This window comes from Dermatophagoides pteronyssinus, unplaced genomic scaffold (assembly GCF_027571235.1).
Source record: "Dermatophagoides pteronyssinus isolate colony J.1.1.1.1 unplaced genomic scaffold, Derpt_VIB-CSIC_2022.12 sq0004, whole genome shotgun sequence".
Classification (NCBI taxonomy): Eukaryota; Metazoa; Arthropoda; class Arachnida; order Sarcoptiformes; family Pyroglyphidae; genus Dermatophagoides; species Dermatophagoides pteronyssinus.
This window is the reverse complement of record NW_027461528.1, coordinates 149,008-166,147: the sequence shown is the minus strand read 5'-3', so window position 1 is coordinate 166,147 and position 17,140 is coordinate 149,008. Positions and strand designations below refer to the sequence as shown.

Genomic DNA, 17,140 nt, shown 5'->3' with positions numbered 1-17,140 from the left:
GATTTGCAACAATGTTTCTATCCTTGTCCTTTAATATAATACCTTTTGTCCAGTTGTTGTTTGATCGTGTCAAGTGTAGATCAAATAATAATGAACTTGTTTGGATTGGATAATCAATCAATCGATAGATCGATCATCATCGTGGTTTCATGATCAAAAAAATATGAAAATTGAACAAAAATCACATCAATGAGAATTCAAAGAAAGATTTTTTAACTATATTTCAACAACAAAAATGGTATTTTCATTCACGCACCATTTATTAAATAATAATAATGATAATAATCCGGAAAATGATTTTTCACTTGAAATGATGATAAAAACAAAAAAACGGAACTCAATTAATGAAAAGGATGATTATATTCATTGTAATTACACAACAGATAGAGTAGAAATAGACATCCCATTAAGAGATAATGAGATGTTTTTCACACGTTCAACATTCCATATGTTGTATGTTTTGAGTGCGTAATGACGGAAGACTGAAATTGGTTGAAGTAAAAAAACATTCTTCGTTAATTTGATTTTGGTGGAGCGAAAAATCATAAAAAAATTTTCAAAATTTTTTTATGATTTTACAGGAAAAATTTGAATTTTGCCATGAAAATGGATCACAAAACAAAAAAAAACAATTGATGCTATTGATATTCAACAAGGTAAGTGAATTTGAAATTAGCTAGTTTTTATTTTTATTTTTTTTTTTCATTGCCATTTCTTTCCCTTTTCTTTTTATTGATTTCTTAATCAGTTTTTTCATTGAATCAATCGAAATTCAATCAATGGATATATCCGAAATATTAAACACCTTTTAGCCATTTTGATCGGTCATCATTGTCATCGTCGTCAGAATGACAAGATGGACAACAACAGCAACGGAAAGTGAATGAAAACACCTTTTACATCAAACTGGATGTCAGAAACATTAATGATTTTTCGTTGTTCAATGTTGGTGATCTATGATGATGATGATGATCGACATGAATTGAATGAAAAAAATTTCATTCAATAACAACGACGGATGCAGAAATGATGAAATCAACGATGATGACCGACATAGAAAAAAACGAAGATGATGATGATGGAAAAAGTGAAAAGTAAGTTTTCTCCCCAGCATTAAAAGACAACAATAAAAACATCATCATCATTACGAATTTTGCCATAAATTCTATGTTAGTGTTATAAAAAAATAAAGGTAAAATTTTTGAATCAAAATAAATCTTTGCTTTGCTTTTTTCCACTAATTACCCTCAATAATTTTACCTCACCTTTGCAATTTTGATCTAGATTAATTTCGTTTCATCTTTATTCGATTTTTTTTGGTTTATTTTTTTTATCCGGTTTTTATTAACGCGTTCTCCATCACACAGAGTGTTAAGCCGAATTAAAAATACGAGAAAAAAAATTTCGTTGTCTCTTCATCATCATCATCATCCCTGCTAAGCTGTTAAAATATTCGTACAAGGTCAAGGATTATGGATCATCATCATCATGATCATTATTTTCCTTACCTGAACACCTGAAGATCCTGTATATATGAGAATTTTAATGATGATGATGATGATGATGTGCTAATTAATTGCCATTAATTAGTTTATCTTATGGATAAAGATCATCATCATCTTTATCTTCTTTCAGTCATAGGAAAAAATCTGGATCAACTAAATTAATCTTGTTTTTTTTTTTGGTTGAAAGTTTTGAATTCAAATTCAATCCCTTCAATTATAATGAAGGGTTGAATATCTCCATTAACAAATGTCGAGAGAAGAAAAAAAATCGGGTCGAATAAATATCGTGGGTGGTGTATAGTAGAAAAAGTTATTTAGTTTAGTTTTGAAACACATATTTTTCTGTGTTAAAAAATGTTGCACAATAATAATCATATTGATGATCAATGTTGAAGTGTTAAACACAAAGATTCGTCTTATTTGATCATTTGATTTGAGACAAGTGTTTTAACGAAAAAAAAAACATTTCATCATTAAAATAACAACATTGACATTCATTCGACAAGAAGAAAAAAAGAAGATTTTAAAAGATTAAAAGATGTTTTGTTGTTTGGCCACAGAAAGAAATTGCAGATGAAGAATTGAAATGAAAGATATTATCATCACATCCAGCAAGAAAATTTGAAGAAAAAAAAATAACAACTGCAAAGTCTGTTTTATTCAACGAAGAAAAAAAAATAAAACATCACGAATTGAATCACACCGAATGTTTTGTTTGAAACACTGATTTGAATCTTTGTTTCAAAATGAAAAAAAAAGTTGAATTTAAGGCCAAGGTGATGAATGGGATTCTTTCTTGTTCGAAGATTTGCCAAGATAAATCAAGGAATTTATTTTTCAAAGTCTGGAGTTTTTTTCGGATAGAAATTCTTTTCGAAAAAGATTAAATCGAACATAAACAAACACTGTATATGTGAAAAGAGTATTTTTTTTTGTTTTTCCGTCCTGTTCATAAATAACATGAAGGAAGGAAGTGTAAACAATTTCGAATGAAATGATAATTTGGGCGTCATTTTTTTGATTCGAAATTTTTGTTTAAATCACACCAATAAAAGAAAAAGAAACACCATCAACCACCAACCACCATCATCGATGTTTGATATCGAATTCCTTCCTTGACAAAATCTTTTTTTTTTTTGACACTTGGATGTTAATGAATATTGAGGGGGGTCATTAATAACAACAGTGTGTGTGTGTGTATACAACCAACATGGTTCGAATATCATTCGAATTTTGTTGTTTTGTTTTGTTTTTCCCCTTCAAAAAAACAAAAACATCAGGTAAGTTGATTAATTTTGTTTCAAACAATTTCATTTCAGAAAGAAAGAAAGAAAAAAGGTGTAGGGTTATGCCAAAAATCAATCAAGTTTGTGTGTGTGTGATATTCAAGATATTTGGCTAACCCTTTTTTTTCCTGTGTGTTTGGTTTGTTTGGTTATCTATCTTTCAGAAAGAAAAAATCTTTTCGTTCACTGTTAATCACGATGCGGAAGTCGATCAATGAAATGAATAATTAATGATAGTGGCAGTGGTTGTGGTGAGTAATTTATCTTTTAATTTCTTTCGTTATTTAACTCAAGAATTTTTTTCTTCCCCCTTTTTCTTTAGATTAACCCTTCGATCAATCGATAATCGATGAACGATTAAAATCGATTAATCGATTGCAAACCCACTCACTTTTTGTTGATCTTTTTCAAATCAAAAAATCAAATTCTGATCCACCACTATCATCATTGGAAATTAGTCAATGAAAATCGATTTATTATTTTTTTCAGTTATAAAAATAAACATGCATCATTGACGTATATCGATGTTATTTATGGTGATGGTGGTGATGGTGTGAAGAACGAATGAAAAAAAATTAGCAGCAGGCAACAATCACAAACCAAAGAATGACGACAACAAAAAACCGAAAAAGATTTGGAAAATCAAACGCTTCAATATTAGAATCTATTTTGAACGAACGAACGAACGAAAAAACTGAAAAACCCAAATGGGACATGCTCGTGCCAAAAAAAGCAACTTTATAAAAAAAGAGACCAAATTTACTGCGCACCGGCGACATTTTATTGTGTAAAAAATTGGATTCTTTTTTCAAGTTTATCATTCACACACATGTGAAAAAAGATTTTCCTCAATGATTTTCTTCTTCTTCCTTCGATCTTCCTTATATACAACGACGATGCGGCTTTTTGGCTGATGATGCCAAAAAAACAAACAAATTTGAAAAAACTCAGTTAATGAATGAATGATGGTGATGAACACATAACTGCACGCACTCAAAGAAATTATATCAAGTCAGGGCAAATAGAATACGTGATTTTTACTGTTGATCAAATTGTGATTTTGACTTTTGTTTCGACGTCCAGATTTTAAAGTTTTTTTTTTGTTTTTCCCTCATTCAAAATGAGATTACGAAGAAGAAAAAATTATCGAACATTAGAAGATGCTTTATTCGATCAACGACAACCACCAAGAACTGTGGATGAATTTCGTATGGGTATTACATTTGTGGTTAAACTTGTTGGTTGTGGTACTGTTCCACGTCCAAATTCAAGAATGGAAATTGTTTCTGCAATGCGTCGTATCCGATCGGATTGTCGTTTACGTAAAGATAAAAAACGTAAAACTATTCTAACAGTATCGGATGAAGGTGTACGAATAGCATTATCATCGAATGGTAAAAATTTCCTTCAACAACAACAAAAACGACAATCAACGATAATGATGTTGACCAACAACAACAACCGTCGTAATTCTACCATAACCACCAATAATGCATTACCATCAACAACAAACAACAATCTAATCATAACACATCATCCAATACATAGGTTTGTTTCGATTCAATGATTTGATTGACAGAATTTTATCATTTTTTTTTCTTTCAAGAATATTCTACGTATCACATGATTCATCTGATTTACATATATTTTCTTATATTGCGCGTGAAGGTAGTATATTTAGATGTTTTGTATTTAAAGCTGCTAAACAGGTTTGTGTTTTTCGATTGATTCTGAATTCTGATTGATTTTTTTGATTTTTATCATCAAAAACCCAATAGTCATTAGCAATCAATATTGTACGTACAATTGGACAGGCATTTGAATTATGTCATAAAATACCATCACCATCATATGATAATAATCAATCAATGAATGGACAAATTATTATGGATACAAATACAATCAATGATGATAATCGATCATTGAATCATCATCATCATCAAAATCATCATCATCATAGACCAAATAGAATCAATTATGAAGATATTAATGGCAATATTGATAACGACAATAATGATGATAATGGTAATGAATTAAATGATGATGGTGATATTGATCAATCATCGATCATAAGGATGAAAAGAATGGCAAGATCAAAATCACCACCACCATCAAATTTACGTAAAAATAGTAAAGATTTAACATTCAATATGGAACAAATGATTAAAGATGTTGATTCAAAATTGGATAATCTTTCAAATAAAATTGAATTAATGGAAAAACAAATTTCAACATTATTATCATCAATGACAATCAATAATAATGGCGGTGGATTATCGTCGACTATTACTACCCATCCTAATTCTTCTACAGCATCTTCTTCTAGTATTAATCCAAGATCAATGATTATTAATGATCGAAATAATGATGACCACAATCATCATCATCATCATCATAACCATCATCGATCTTATTATCGTCGATCACCAACAGTACGTTTTAGTGAATCAGCTGAACGTATGTTTATACATAATAATCCACGAGCATCATCGATTATATCGACTGATACGGCAAGTGATACAAATACAATTATTGCAAGTGTTGATGATTATAATGATGATGATGATAAAAATCTTACAAATAAAAAAAGGCCAAAATCAAAAACCCTTTATTCACCTGATTCATCATCATTATCTAATCAACAACAACAAAAACAACAACTTAATGGTCATTATAATTATTATCAACCAAATATACCTGGTTCTTGTTTATTATTTAAAGATTTATATTAGTGTTACTTTTGTTAATTTTAAAAAATTTTAAATTAAAAAAATTATTGATGCACGTATTATTTGAATGAATCTGAATCATTTGATCACGTGATCAACCATCGTTGCTGTCAATTTTTCGCGTTCGATTCATGAATTTTTTTCTTAAACAAAAGAATCGAAAAAAATGACGGAATCAAATTTTCAACAACGAAAAAATGCATTTTCACAAAATGAATTTCTATTACAGGGTAGTATTTTGGATGAATCATGTGATGCATTATTACAAAAACTACGTGGTTTTTGTGATAATTCCGATATGCCACCACCAAAATTTAAAGATCATGAAATGGTTTTTGCTATCAGTAAGTTTTTTTCTTGGTGATATCATTTCTCAATTTCTTATTGTTTGAATGTCAATTTACAATTATTCCGCCATAGAACTTCCAAACGGTCCATCAAGTATGCTACGTGTTCGACGATCAATAGATTGTCCAAATAATCCATGGAATTTACGTTATCTTGGCCATAATGATACTGATCGTAATCGTGCAACATTATCACGTACATGTATCGATTGTAATACAACATCAAACATTACACAATTTCTTATGGAAATGGGATTTAAATTAGAATTTGAATTCATTCTTCGTGGTTGGATGTTTCGTAAAGGTCGAATGAAAATTCTGGTTTTTAAAATATTTCGTATTAATGGTGGTGGTAGTAGTGGTGGTTTAGTTGCAACTAATAATATGTTAATCGATGAAAATCTTGAACCAATAACTAATTCACATCTAGTTGAATTAAGTGTTATTGCACCATCATATCAAACAGCCATAACTGATGAAATGAAACAATTTGCCGAATTTCTTAAACCATTAGTTATGTTGGAAAATATTGATATGCGTAAAATTAATCAATGATCGAAATCATTCATTTTTAATTATATTCATATTTCTGTAATTTCATGATCATCATCGTAATTTTAATTGTAAAATAAAAAAAACTTTTAAAATTTTTTTCAAAAAAATAAAAATTTCGAATCACAAAATCTATTTACACATTTCGAAATCATTCGAATCGAAATGGTCGAATTTTTAACCAAATTGAATTTTTCATTCGATTTTTTTGAAAATTTCATTTTCGTTTTTTTTTTTTTTTGGATTAAAAATATGGCCAAAGCATCATCATCGGATCAATTGAAATCAAAAGGAAATGAATATTTTTCCAAAGGTGATTATAAAAATGCAATCATCATGTACAGTGATGCTATTCAATTGAATCCATCAAATTCGATTCTTTATTCGAATCGTGCATTCGCTTATATCAAATGTGAAGAGTAAGTTTTGAATTTTAGAAATTTTTTTCAAATTTTCCCATCTTTATCATCATTCCAGTTATCTTTATGCTGAACATGATTGCAATAAAGCTATTGAATTAGATACGAAATTTGCTAAAGCTTATTATCGTCGTGGATTAGCAAGAAAAAATCTTGGTCGTTTTCGATCAGCTTTACAGGATTTTGAAGAAGCAAAGAAATTATCACCAAATAATTTGGATATCCAAAAAGAAATTGAACAAACAGTAAAAATATTAAATTCCAAACAACCAATACGATTGAAACCGATAATGATTCAGGATAAAAATTTACAATCAAAAATGCCATTAATCGATATACCCATCCAAATTGATTCTGATCAATCAATGAATATCGATAACGATGGTGATGATCAACAAATTGAAAAACAATTGGAAAATCATATTCGAAAATTGATACCCGAACAAAAACCACGAAATTTTATTGAATTTGATCAATTTTGGCGTGAATTGAGTCGATCCGATATGAAACAACAATATTTATCCATCATTTCAATTGATAATTATCGAAAAATATTCGAATATCCATTTGAATCATCATTATTATTCGATGTATTGGATCAACTTTCTCAGCTATCAAATCAATCATTAGTTTATGAAATACTTGATAAAGCTATTGTTCAAATGCCAAGATTTGATTTATGTTTTTCATTTCTTTCGGAAAATGAATACAGAATTTTGAAAGAATTATTTACAAATTTGATCAAAAATCTGAATTGTGATCAAAAACCTGATGTAATCAAATTGGCCAAAAAATTTAATTTAATTTTGTGAAAAAATTGCTGCCAACCTTTTTTCTGTGTTTACATTATCCTTTATTATCGTTATCCTGATCATTATCATCATCATCATCATCGCTACTACTTTCCGATGGTGGTAGATCAAGATTCCTTGTTTGTTCAATAATCGGATTAATATCCATTGCTTTTGTTTGTATTTCAATAATTTGTTCGGAATTTTTACATAAAGAATATTTTTGAAATAATTCGGCATTTAATTTTTCAAATCCATTGCCCCATTTAAATTTACCAATATAAAATCTAGCTAGATCAATATGGCCAGTAATCCAAAGTGTTGCTACAATTGCTTCAACACAGGATAATTTACATGGTGTACCATAATTTATTGGATTTGCTGCCAACATATAAGGTAGTAGACGTAAATGACGACCTTTCATTTTATGAAATGGTGTTTGATCAATACGATTCCATGAACAATCAACAACAGCTATACCATCATTATCAACAATACTGCGATCAGATGGTGATACACATCTGGTTGCAATTGGTGTCAATATTATACCATTAAATTTTTGACCCAATTTCAAACAACGACAAAGATTCATTCGTACCAATTTACGACCAGTACAACGTTTTGGATTACAATGTTGTAGATCCCACATTGCAATTTTAATATTACATTCAATATTTTCATCAGCATCATTATCATCTTCGATGTCATCGTCATCAACTTCTTCACTTTGATCCTCATCATCATCATCGGGATTATCATTTGGATTTCGTTGATTAAAAACAACATTACTTGTCATTTGATCGTCATCATCATCGTCATCATTATTTTGATGTCGTCGATGTGATTTATTCTTTAAATGTTTCGATTTGGTGGACATTTTTCTTTTTCAAATTTCAAAAAAAAAACAAAAAAATTCGAATTAGAACACATCACACATGTTCGATTAATAATCAAACAATCAACAAACGCCATCTATCGATCGCTCAATCAAGATAATGATGTGAGCCAAAAAAAAAAAGTAAACAGATTTTTTTTTCATTCATTTGACCAGCCACGACTATATTTCTCATTTGTTTTCCACTTCTTTTCCCAAAAAAAAAAAAAAAATGAATTTTCAAAAGAAGCTACAGCAGCAAACTTGTTTTTTGTTTTTGTTGTTCAATTGAATTAAATAAAAAAAAATATCTGGCGAGCCAAAACAACAACAAATCTGCTGAATATTTTTTATGAGCAACACACGAACTTCGACATCAATTCAATCAATCAATCGTTATGGATTTTTGTATTTTTGAAAAAAGAAAAAGAATTCCTAGAAGAAGATAGTCAAACGATGGTAACATGGAATTATCCGATGAAAAATCAAGAAAATATTTATAGAATTTTTTTTTCACGATAAAGTTTATCAAATTAACAATCGATTATATCGAATTATGAATATTATTATTATTATTCATCTTTAACCAATTTCATTCATTCATTCATTTTTGTTGTTCTTCAAACACACAAAATTTGCTCATCACATATACCACCACCAAACTTAGATTGATTAAATTTTCCAGCAAAACAAAACAAAAAAATTCCGAAATTCTTTTGTATTCGAATGCTACGCACATTTGATCATCATTTTTCCACTCAATTTAGCTTTGTACATATAATTTCAAATGAAACTAAACTTGAAAATATTGATTCTTTCCCATTGAAGCAAACAGTTTTTTTCCTGGTGTTAATCCTGGTTCTTTTCTTCTTTTTTTTTTAATTTCGAATTTTTCATTTTTGTATGGAAAAATTTCTGTAAGTCTGCATTGTTTTGTTGATAAATTTAATTTTGAAATTCTTTTTGTTTGTTTGGTTTCAAAACTTTCGAAATATAGATTCCATAAAATTCAATAATGACTATATTACCGAAAAAGAAACAATCAAAACAGACAACAAATGAAGAACAACAACAACAACATCATGTTGGTCATTCATCAAATGTTGTTGTTGTTGGTGGTGGATTACAACAGCCACCATCAACAACAACACAATCATCATCATCCATTGTTGGTGGCCAAATAATCGATGTTAAACGTCCAGCACCTGATAATGGACATATAACACATGGATCACAATTATCAAGTAAACGTAGACATCGTTTACAACAACAACAACAACGTAGTAATAATGATGAACGTAATCATCTTCATCATCATCATTCACATCAACGATTAATCAATAATGCTAATATACGTTCGAATCAATCGAATTCTATACGTTCAACAGCAACAACAACAACAACAACATCATCATCATCATTACCTGCAATAGCATTACCAATAACAACAACAGCAAAAACAGATCAAGATTCAATCATAAATGTACCGGGTTGTAGCAATAATAATAATAATGATAATAATAATGATGATGAAGAAGAAGAAGAAGAAGATTTTTCCGGTTATAATAGTGGTGATGAATATCAACGTAATAATTCAAATGATAATGATCCATCATCACAAACCGATTGGGATGAAAAAGAACGTCAATTTGAACGTATGATTCGAAAAAAAGGATTCAATATTAAAAAAATGTCTGAAGATGGTGCTTGTTTATTTCGTGCAGTTGGTATGTGATCGATTTGATTTGAAAATTTTCTTCATTTTAATTATAATAATTTTTTTCCAAAGCTGATCAAGTTTATGGTGATCAAGAAATGCATTCAGCAGTTAGAAAATTATGTATGGATTATATGGTAAGAGAGATTTATTGTTTTTGTTGTTGTTCTGTTAGAACAATTCTTTGAATTGATTTTCATATGCAGGAAAAAAATGGTGATTATTTTTCCCAATATGTAACGGAAAATTTTGCCGATTATATCCGACGTAAACGTTGTGAACATATACATGGAAATCATATTGAAATACAAGCATTAAGTGAAATATTTAATCGACCAATACAAGTTTATCATTATTCATCTGAACCAATTAATATTGAAAATTGTCAAAAAACGGAAAATGAACCAATAAGATTATCGTATCATCGTAATACACATTATAATTCAATTGTAAATCCATATAAAGCAACTATTGGTGTTGGTCTTGGTTTGCCGGCATTCAAACCAGGTATTGCTGAAAAATCTTTGGTAGAAAAAGCATTATTTATGTCTGAACAACATGAATTGGAACAGGTAAATTTTTGAAATTTTTTTTTTTACAAAAATTTTTTTGAACAAATCTTTTTCTTAAAAAATAGGCAATGTTAGAAGATAAAATTCGTGCAACAGATTGGGAAGCAACAAATGAAGCAATTGAAGAACAAATTGCACGTGAATCATATATTGAATGGCTTCGTGATAATGAACGACGTTCACGACAAACAATGACAAAATCTTCATCAACAACAACATCATCATTGAATAATATTGATGAAGATTCGATTTCCAACAAAAATAATAACATAAATTCATCATCATCATCATCACCAAGATGTTATTCACCACGATGTTCATCATCATCTGCTGCCGCATCGATGGCAGCCACCACATCAATGATGATGATGAAAGGTGGCTCTTCTTCGAATCATCATCATCATCATCATCATAATCATTATCATCAACAACGTTCAAGTCCGAAACGTTCGAATGAATCGACGATGATGATGATGAAACCACCACCAACATCATCAAGAAGCCCAAAAGCAGCAACAACAACAATAAAAAATGCTAATGATGATGATGATTCTATTGTGACTGCCGCATCAACATTTCTTGATGAATTACCTGCATCATTTCTTGGTAATTTTTTTCCTGGAATTATCTTAATTTTAGTAATTAAAATGTCTTTTGAAAATTCAATTTTAGGTTTAAATGATTTTGATATATCGGATCCATTATTAGCTCAAGTATTGGTACAATCACAAGCTGAATATTTGGAATCATTGAAACAACAACAACGAAAAAATTCTGATATAAATCCTATGAATAATGAATCATCATCATCATCATCATCATCGACAACAGCGAATAACATTTTGAATGATGAACAACAACAACATTTAATATCGCTTCCATCGACATCTTCCAATGTTAAAAATCAACAACATTTATTATGAGAAATTGGAATATAAACATTTCGTTAAGAATTCTTTTGAATTTGTACAAACACACACTAATTGTCTCCATAATATATAGATTGTATTATTATTTTCAATTTGATTGATATTATTATTATCATCATCATCATCAATGACAAAATGAAAAACGAAATTAATCAATCCAGTTTGATGATGATGATAATGACCAGGAATCTTATTTCATTTTTTCTTTCAACATTTCATCTTTAAATTCTTCGCAATATTAATATTTTATCAAAACATTTTTTTTTCTATTCTGGCTATATATTATGAAAAGAAATTATATTAGGGTTGATGATTTGATAATAATAATAATAATAATTTTTGAAAAAATTAAGAATTTTTCATGCATTTCATTTTTTACCATACACATCATATTTCATCATGTATCGATAGTGTCGTTCATCATACGTATGCGGTGTGTGTTTATTTATATGAGCGCAATTGCCACTGAGGCGGCCAACAAAGAACTCCTTTATGTTTTTGTTGTGCCTCAGCTCGGATGATTTATTTTCAGTCGATCGCCACAGCCAAGAGTAATTTGAATTCATTTTTTTTGTATTGTTATCCACCGATTGTTAAATTGATTAAATTGATAATGGACATTTCAAAGATTATCTTTGACAAAGAAGAATTGGTACACGTTTTATTGGATGAAATTGAAATTCGAATGGAATTTTTGATCGATACTGGCAATGAAAATTTTAAAATGAACAAAACACGTACCGAAAAATGGCAAGAAGTTGCCGATGCTGTAACAAAAGCTGCACGAGAATTTTTTGCAAGTAAAAATGTGGAATTTGATTTTAAAAATCCACTTACTGGCGATGATGCAAAGAAAAAATACCGAAATTTACGTTCAACTTTTAATAAAAAAATGAAATATCAAACAGGTGCTGCATCTGGTGATGGTAGAAATTGGCCATTTTTTGATTCAATGTATCGAATGCACATGGCAATAACTCGTATTGATACTGTCGAAAAAAATAGCCCAAAGAATGAATTGGCGAATTCTGTAAGCAATTATTTACAGCAAAAAACATTAACATATTCAACACCAACAATACCAAATGATGAAGAATATTTTATGTCTAATTTAGCACCAAGTGATCGTATGATGCTTTCCGGTTTAATCAAAATGTTTTATGGTGTTATAAATAAAAGTGATTCTCATCGGATGGCAGCAATGGACATGCTACATCAATTGAACAATTCATTATATTGTTCCAATGATCCAGCCAATCTAAAAATGGTTATAACTCAATTATAAAATCAATTTATTATTAATTAATCACAATAATACTTTACATTTTCCAATAAACATTCATTTTCATTCATTGATAATTTGATCGAGTCACGAAGAACATTGTTAATTTCAATTGATACTTCTCACATGATCTTTGACATGGCTGGTTGAGATATATGCCAGAGAAGATAAAGTATTTCCTTTTTAATTACAAATTTAAAGAAAGCTGATAATCTTTCATGAGGACTAATTGGGAGCAATTTTATTTATTTTTAATTTGAATAAATAAAAATGCCTTTTTTATAAAGAAATAGCTTGTTTGAACAACGAATAAAGAAAACCAAAAATAAATCCGAATAAACGGAAAGAATATAAATTCGAAAACAATTCGAATGCTTTTTCCGTTCATAAACTTCATGACGAAATTATTATTCTGGATGTCTCATGAGATTCATGAGGCTATTTTGCTCCTCCCACATCTCAAGGTGTAGCCTTAGCGGCGTGTAAATGGAACCTTGTGTTGAGTGATTAGCGCTCGTTATCATCGAAAATCATTTTACGATTTTAAATCGTTTTAATCGGAAATTTAGTTTGATTTCTTTTCTTTTTTTTCCGATTGAAATTTGCTCTATAAAAACACTGATGAAATAATGAAAAGACAACGTATTAATTTGGAAAATTTCACTCCTACTAAAAAAGCGTAAGTTTGTTTTAAACATTGTTTTTTTTCATTAAAAATTTTGTGATTGTTTTTTCCTTGCAATGAAAAGTGATGATCAAGATGATGGCAGTTCATCATCGACTTCAAGTTCAACAACAACAACTGCCGGAATTAATCCGAATACAAACACAGCATATTCACCAAGATATTATGAATTATTTCGTAAACGAATACAGCTACCAGTTTGGGAATATCAAAGCAAGTTTATCGATCTACTTGATCAAAGTCAGATAATTGTTTTGGTCGGTGAAACTGGATCGGGTAAAACAACACAAATACCACAATGGTGTGTTGATTATTGTCGAAAACGAAAAATCCGTATTGGTGTTTCATGTACACAACCAAGACGAGTAGCTGCAATGTCAGTTGCTACACGTGTTGCCGAAGAAATGGATGTACAACTTGGACAAGAAGTTGGTTATTCGATTCGTTTTGAAGATTGTTGTTCACAACGTACTATATTAAAATATTGTACTGATGGTATGTTATTACGTGAAGCAATGTCCGATCCATTATTGGAAGCATATAGTATTATCTTATTGGATGAAGCACATGAACGTACATTATCTACCGATATTTTGATGGGTGTTTTGAAACAAGTTGTAACAAAACGTTCTGATTTAAAAATTATTGTCATGAGTGCAACATTAGATGCTGGAAAATTTCAACAATATTTTGATAATGCACCATTAATGAATGTACCTGGTCGTACACATCCAGTTGAAATATTTTATACACCTGAACCAGAACGTGATTATTTGGAAGCAGCAATTCGTACTGTTATTCAGATTCATGTTTGTGAAGAAGAAGGTGATTGTTTAGTATTTCTTACCGGCCAAGAAGAAATTGAAGAAGCATGTAAACGAATAAAACGTGAAATTGATAACCTCGGGCCTGATGTTGGACAATTAAAATGTATACCATTATATTCAACATTACCACCAAATCTTCAACAACGTATATTTGAACCAGCACCACCAAATCGTTCAAATGGTGCTGTTGGACGTAAAGTTGTTATATCAACTAATATTGCTGAAACATCGTTAACAATCGATGGTGTTGTTTATGTTATTGATCCAGGATTTTCCAAACAAAAAGTTTATAATCCAAGAATTCGTGTTGAATCATTATTGGTATCACCAATATCACGTGCATCAGCACAACAACGTGCAGGTCGTGCTGGTCGTACAAAACCAGGAAAATGTTTTCGACTATATACGGAAAAAGCATTTAAAAATGATATGCAAGAACAAACATATCCAGAAATTTTACGTTCAAATCTTGGAACGGTTGTTTTACAGCTAAAAAAACTTGGTATACATGATTTGGTTCATTTTGATTTTATGGATCCACCAGCACCTGAAACATTAATGCGTGCATTAGAATTATTAAATTATATTGGTGCACTGGATGATGAAGGTGAAATGACTGATATTGGTGCTATTATGGCTGAATTCCCATTGGATCCCCAATTATCAAAAATGTTAATATCATCATGTGATTATAATTGTTCAAATGAAATATTATCAATTGCATCAATGCTGTCGGTACCACAATGTTTTGTACGACCAAATGAACATAAAAAAGCTGCTGATGATGCTAAGCTACGTTTTGCACATATTGATGGTGATCATTTAACATTGTTAAATGTTTATCATGCATTCAAACAAAATCATGAAGATGCAAATTGGTGTTATGAAAATTTTATCAATTATCGTTCATTAAAACAAGCTGATAATGTACGGCAACAATTAGCTAGAATAATGGATCGTTTTAATTTGAAACGTATTTCAACAGAATTTACATCCAAAGATTATTATCTAAATATACGTAAAGCATTAGTTTCGGGATATTTTATGCAAGTTGCACATCTTGAACGTAATGGTGCATATTTAACAATCAAAGATAATCAAATTGTTTATCTACATCCATCATCAGTTTTAGATCATAAACCTGATTGGGTTCTTTATAATGAATTTGTTTTAACGGCAAAAAATTATATACGTACAGTTACGGAAATTAAACCCGAATGGCTACTGCGTATTGCACCTGTTTATTATAATTTGGATTATTTTCCACAATGTGAAGCTAAACGTCAATTGGAATTTGTTCGTAGTAAATTGTCTGCACAACGTGAAAAACGTATCTAATGAAATTGGCAAATGAAAATCGAATCTATCAATATGATGATTCATTTAGGAATTTTTTTTCACATTCATTCATTCATTTTATTCACTTATAGTTTATTTTATATTGATATTATGTATAAAAATTATAATTAAAATAAAAAATCAATTTGAAATTTAAATAAAAATTTTTTCTTTTTTTGTTTGAATTTACAATTTTAATCGGATTGTTTAAAACCAAATAATTTTACTGTACCAGCATCACGTTGATGTCCATCTTTATCATCACATGCATATGCCAGAAGATATCTGTGTGGATGAAATGCAATTGTAAATGTTGGTGATTCAGTTGGTATAGCTGCAATACGTTCACCAGTATTCACTGAACATATATCAATAAACATATCTTCAGATGCTGATGCAAGTAATTGTCCATCATGACTAAAACTAATAGCACGACATGGCCATTCTAGCCGTGATACAGTACGTAAACATGCTAAATTTTTCGAATCCCATAATGAAACTAATGCATCGGCTGAACCAACAGCAAAATATTTACCCGTTGGATCAAATTCAATACATAAACAAGTAGCCAAATGAGCAGTAAGAACATATAATTGTTCAAGATTTGGATAGCTTAAAATATAAACAAAACCTTGTCCTGAAGTAAGAAAAAATAGATCATTTTCACGATTCCATGTAATTTCATTAACTTCGAATTTAAATTCTTTTTGTGTACGAATTTTGAATGAACGAACATCAATAAATGTAACAATATCTTCTTTGTTACCAACAGCAATTGTATGACCATTTGGTGACCAACTTATATTCAAATTTTCACCCGGTGTATCTATTGTTGCAATACATTTGGCCATACGTGCATCCCATAAACGTACAGTTTTATCCAATGAAGCTGTAGCCAATATTTCATTGTTAATCGGATGCCAACATAATTGATCAACCGAATCAGTATGTCCTGGTCAGGAAAATAAAAAGAAACAGATCAAAATGACAAAACAAATAAGGTTAAACAAACCTTTAAGCGTATGATCTTTGGTTAATTTATCATTGGAAAATGAAAACAATGTAACAGTACGATCAAAACTACCCGATGCTAAATGACGACCATCAGCATTCCAATCGACTGAATGTACTTTTGATACATGTGCCTGTACATCTTTTGTACGATTATGAATATCGAAATATTTTTTTAATGAATCAAAATTCGTCACAATCGATGATGATGATGATACCATGATGCATCAAATGAATTTGATTTGATCACATGTGTAAGTGAGTAACGATTATTTA

At 29.8% G+C, this 17,140-nt stretch overlaps 8 protein-coding genes and 1 long non-coding RNA gene across 10 annotated transcripts; 6 read left to right on the top strand and 3 right to left on the bottom strand.

The window, feature by feature from the left end:
• Positions 1–1,077: 1,077 nt before the first annotated feature.
• On the bottom strand, positions 1,078–1,700 carry LOC142644900 (uncharacterized). Its single transcript, XR_012846083.1, has 3 exons — positions 1,509–1,700; positions 1,266–1,441; positions 1,078–1,165 (listed from the first exon to the last, which is right to left on the bottom strand). It is a non-coding gene; the product is annotated as an uncharacterized LOC142644900 (long non-coding RNA).
• Positions 1,701–1,914: 214 nt separating this feature from the next.
• Positions 1,915–5,579, top strand: LOC113796813 (uncharacterized). 2 transcript variants are annotated; one of them, XM_075819553.1, is made up of 5 exons: positions 1,915–2,785; positions 2,956–3,042; positions 3,114–4,339; positions 4,398–4,500; positions 4,570–5,579. In XM_075819553.1, exons 3-5 carry the CDS (start codon positions 3,912–3,914, stop codon positions 5,521–5,523), a joined length of 1,485 nt encoding a protein of 494 aa, XP_075675668.1. In that variant the 5' UTR covers positions 1,915–2,785; positions 2,956–3,042; positions 3,114–3,911; the 3' UTR covers positions 5,524–5,579. The 2 variants fall into 2 exon arrangements, with proteins under 2 accessions (XP_075675668.1, XP_075675667.1); XM_075819552.1 differs by having other exon boundaries at positions 1,915–3,042.
• A 19-nt stretch (positions 5,580–5,598) lies between these two features.
• Positions 5,599–6,492, top strand: MED18 (mediator complex subunit 18). Its single transcript, XM_027347100.2, has 2 exons — positions 5,599–5,864; positions 5,941–6,492. The coding sequence occupies exons 1-2, from the start codon at positions 5,687–5,689 to the stop codon at positions 6,420–6,422; spliced, it is 660 nt and encodes a 219-aa protein (XP_027202901.1). The 5' UTR covers positions 5,599–5,686; the 3' UTR covers positions 6,423–6,492.
• Positions 6,493–6,591: 99 nt separating this feature from the next.
• Positions 6,592–7,861, top strand: LOC113796845 (sperm-associated antigen 1-like). The gene is made up of 2 exons (XM_027347133.2): positions 6,592–6,838; positions 6,897–7,861. Exons 1-2 carry the CDS (start codon positions 6,672–6,674, stop codon positions 7,648–7,650), a joined length of 921 nt encoding a protein of 306 aa, XP_027202934.1. The 5' UTR covers positions 6,592–6,671; the 3' UTR covers positions 7,651–7,861.
• Positions 7,616–8,506, bottom strand: LOC113796846 (18S rRNA aminocarboxypropyltransferase). Its single transcript, XM_027347134.2, has one exon. It carries the CDS (start codon positions 8,504–8,506, stop codon positions 7,685–7,687), a length of 822 nt encoding a protein of 273 aa, XP_027202935.1. The 3' UTR covers positions 7,616–7,684.
• A 602-nt stretch (positions 8,507–9,108) lies between these two features.
• On the top strand, positions 9,109–11,990 carry LOC113796841 (uncharacterized). The gene is made up of 6 exons (XM_027347128.2): positions 9,109–9,420; positions 9,501–10,230; positions 10,293–10,357; positions 10,427–10,792; positions 10,858–11,398; positions 11,465–11,990. Exons 2-6 carry the CDS (start codon positions 9,519–9,521, stop codon positions 11,713–11,715), a joined length of 1,935 nt encoding a protein of 644 aa, XP_027202929.2. The 5' UTR covers positions 9,109–9,420; positions 9,501–9,518; the 3' UTR covers positions 11,716–11,990.
• A 165-nt stretch (positions 11,991–12,155) lies between these two features.
• LOC113796847 (uncharacterized) lies at positions 12,156–13,080 on the top strand. Its single transcript, XM_027347135.2, has one exon. The coding sequence runs from the start codon at positions 12,239–12,241 to the stop codon at positions 13,004–13,006; it is 768 nt and encodes a 255-aa protein (XP_027202936.2). The 5' UTR covers positions 12,156–12,238; the 3' UTR covers positions 13,007–13,080.
• A 287-nt stretch (positions 13,081–13,367) lies between these two features.
• Positions 13,368–17,096, top strand: Dhx15 (DEAH-box helicase 15). The gene is made up of 2 exons (XM_027347127.2): positions 13,368–13,682; positions 13,753–17,096. The coding sequence occupies exons 1-2, from the start codon at positions 13,633–13,635 to the stop codon at positions 15,851–15,853; spliced, it is 2,151 nt and encodes a 716-aa protein (XP_027202928.1). The 5' UTR covers positions 13,368–13,632; the 3' UTR covers positions 15,854–17,096.
• Positions 16,048–17,085, bottom strand: tex (THO complex 3 homolog tex). Its single transcript, XM_027347132.2, has 2 exons — positions 16,866–17,085; positions 16,048–16,805 (listed from the first exon to the last, which is right to left on the bottom strand). The coding sequence occupies exons 1-2, from the start codon at positions 17,083–17,085 to the stop codon at positions 16,048–16,050; spliced, it is 978 nt and encodes a 325-aa protein (XP_027202933.1).
• Positions 17,097–17,140: the final 44 nt, after the last annotated feature.

Coding starts and splice junctions, on each gene's coding strand:
- LOC113796813 (XM_075819553.1), top strand. CDS start 3,912: ATGAGATTACGAAGAAGAAAAAATTATCGAACATTAGAAGATGCTTTA. Junction 4,340..4,397: donor ACACATCATCCAATACATAG/GTTTGTTTCGAT, acceptor TTTTCTTTCAAG/AATATTCTACGTATCACATG. Junction 4,501..4,569: donor TATTTAAAGCTGCTAAACAG/GTTTGTGTTTTT, acceptor AAAACCCAATAG/TCATTAGCAATCAATATTGT.
- MED18 (XM_027347100.2), top strand. CDS start 5,687: ATGACGGAATCAAATTTTCAACAACGAAAAAATGCATTTTCACAAAAT. Junction 5,865..5,940: donor TGAAATGGTTTTTGCTATCA/GTAAGTTTTTTT, acceptor ATTCCGCCATAG/AACTTCCAAACGGTCCATCA.
- LOC113796845 (XM_027347133.2), top strand. CDS start 6,672: ATGGCCAAAGCATCATCATCGGATCAATTGAAATCAAAAGGAAATGAA. Junction 6,839..6,896: donor GCTTATATCAAATGTGAAGA/GTAAGTTTTGAA, acceptor TCATCATTCCAG/TTATCTTTATGCTGAACATG.
- LOC113796846 (XM_027347134.2), bottom strand. CDS start 8,506: ATGTCCACCAAATCGAAACATTTAAAGAATAAATCACATCGACGACAT.
- LOC113796841 (XM_027347128.2), top strand. CDS start 9,519: ATGACTATATTACCGAAAAAGAAACAATCAAAACAGACAACAAATGAA. Junction 10,231..10,292: donor TTGTTTATTTCGTGCAGTTG/GTATGTGATCGA, acceptor TTTTTTCCAAAG/CTGATCAAGTTTATGGTGAT. Junction 11,399..11,464: donor ATTACCTGCATCATTTCTTG/GTAATTTTTTTC, acceptor ATTCAATTTTAG/GTTTAAATGATTTTGATATA.
- LOC113796847 (XM_027347135.2), top strand. CDS start 12,239: ATGATTTATTTTCAGTCGATCGCCACAGCCAAGAGTAATTTGAATTCA.
- Dhx15 (XM_027347127.2), top strand. CDS start 13,633: ATGAAAAGACAACGTATTAATTTGGAAAATTTCACTCCTACTAAAAAA. Junction 13,683..13,752: donor TTCACTCCTACTAAAAAAGC/GTAAGTTTGTTT, acceptor TGCAATGAAAAG/TGATGATCAAGATGATGGCA.
- tex (XM_027347132.2), bottom strand. CDS start 17,085: ATGGTATCATCATCATCATCGATTGTGACGAATTTTGATTCATTAAAA. Junction 16,806..16,865: donor CAAAGATCATACGCTTAAAG/GTTTGTTTAACC, acceptor TTTCCTGACCAG/GACATACTGATTCGGTTGAT.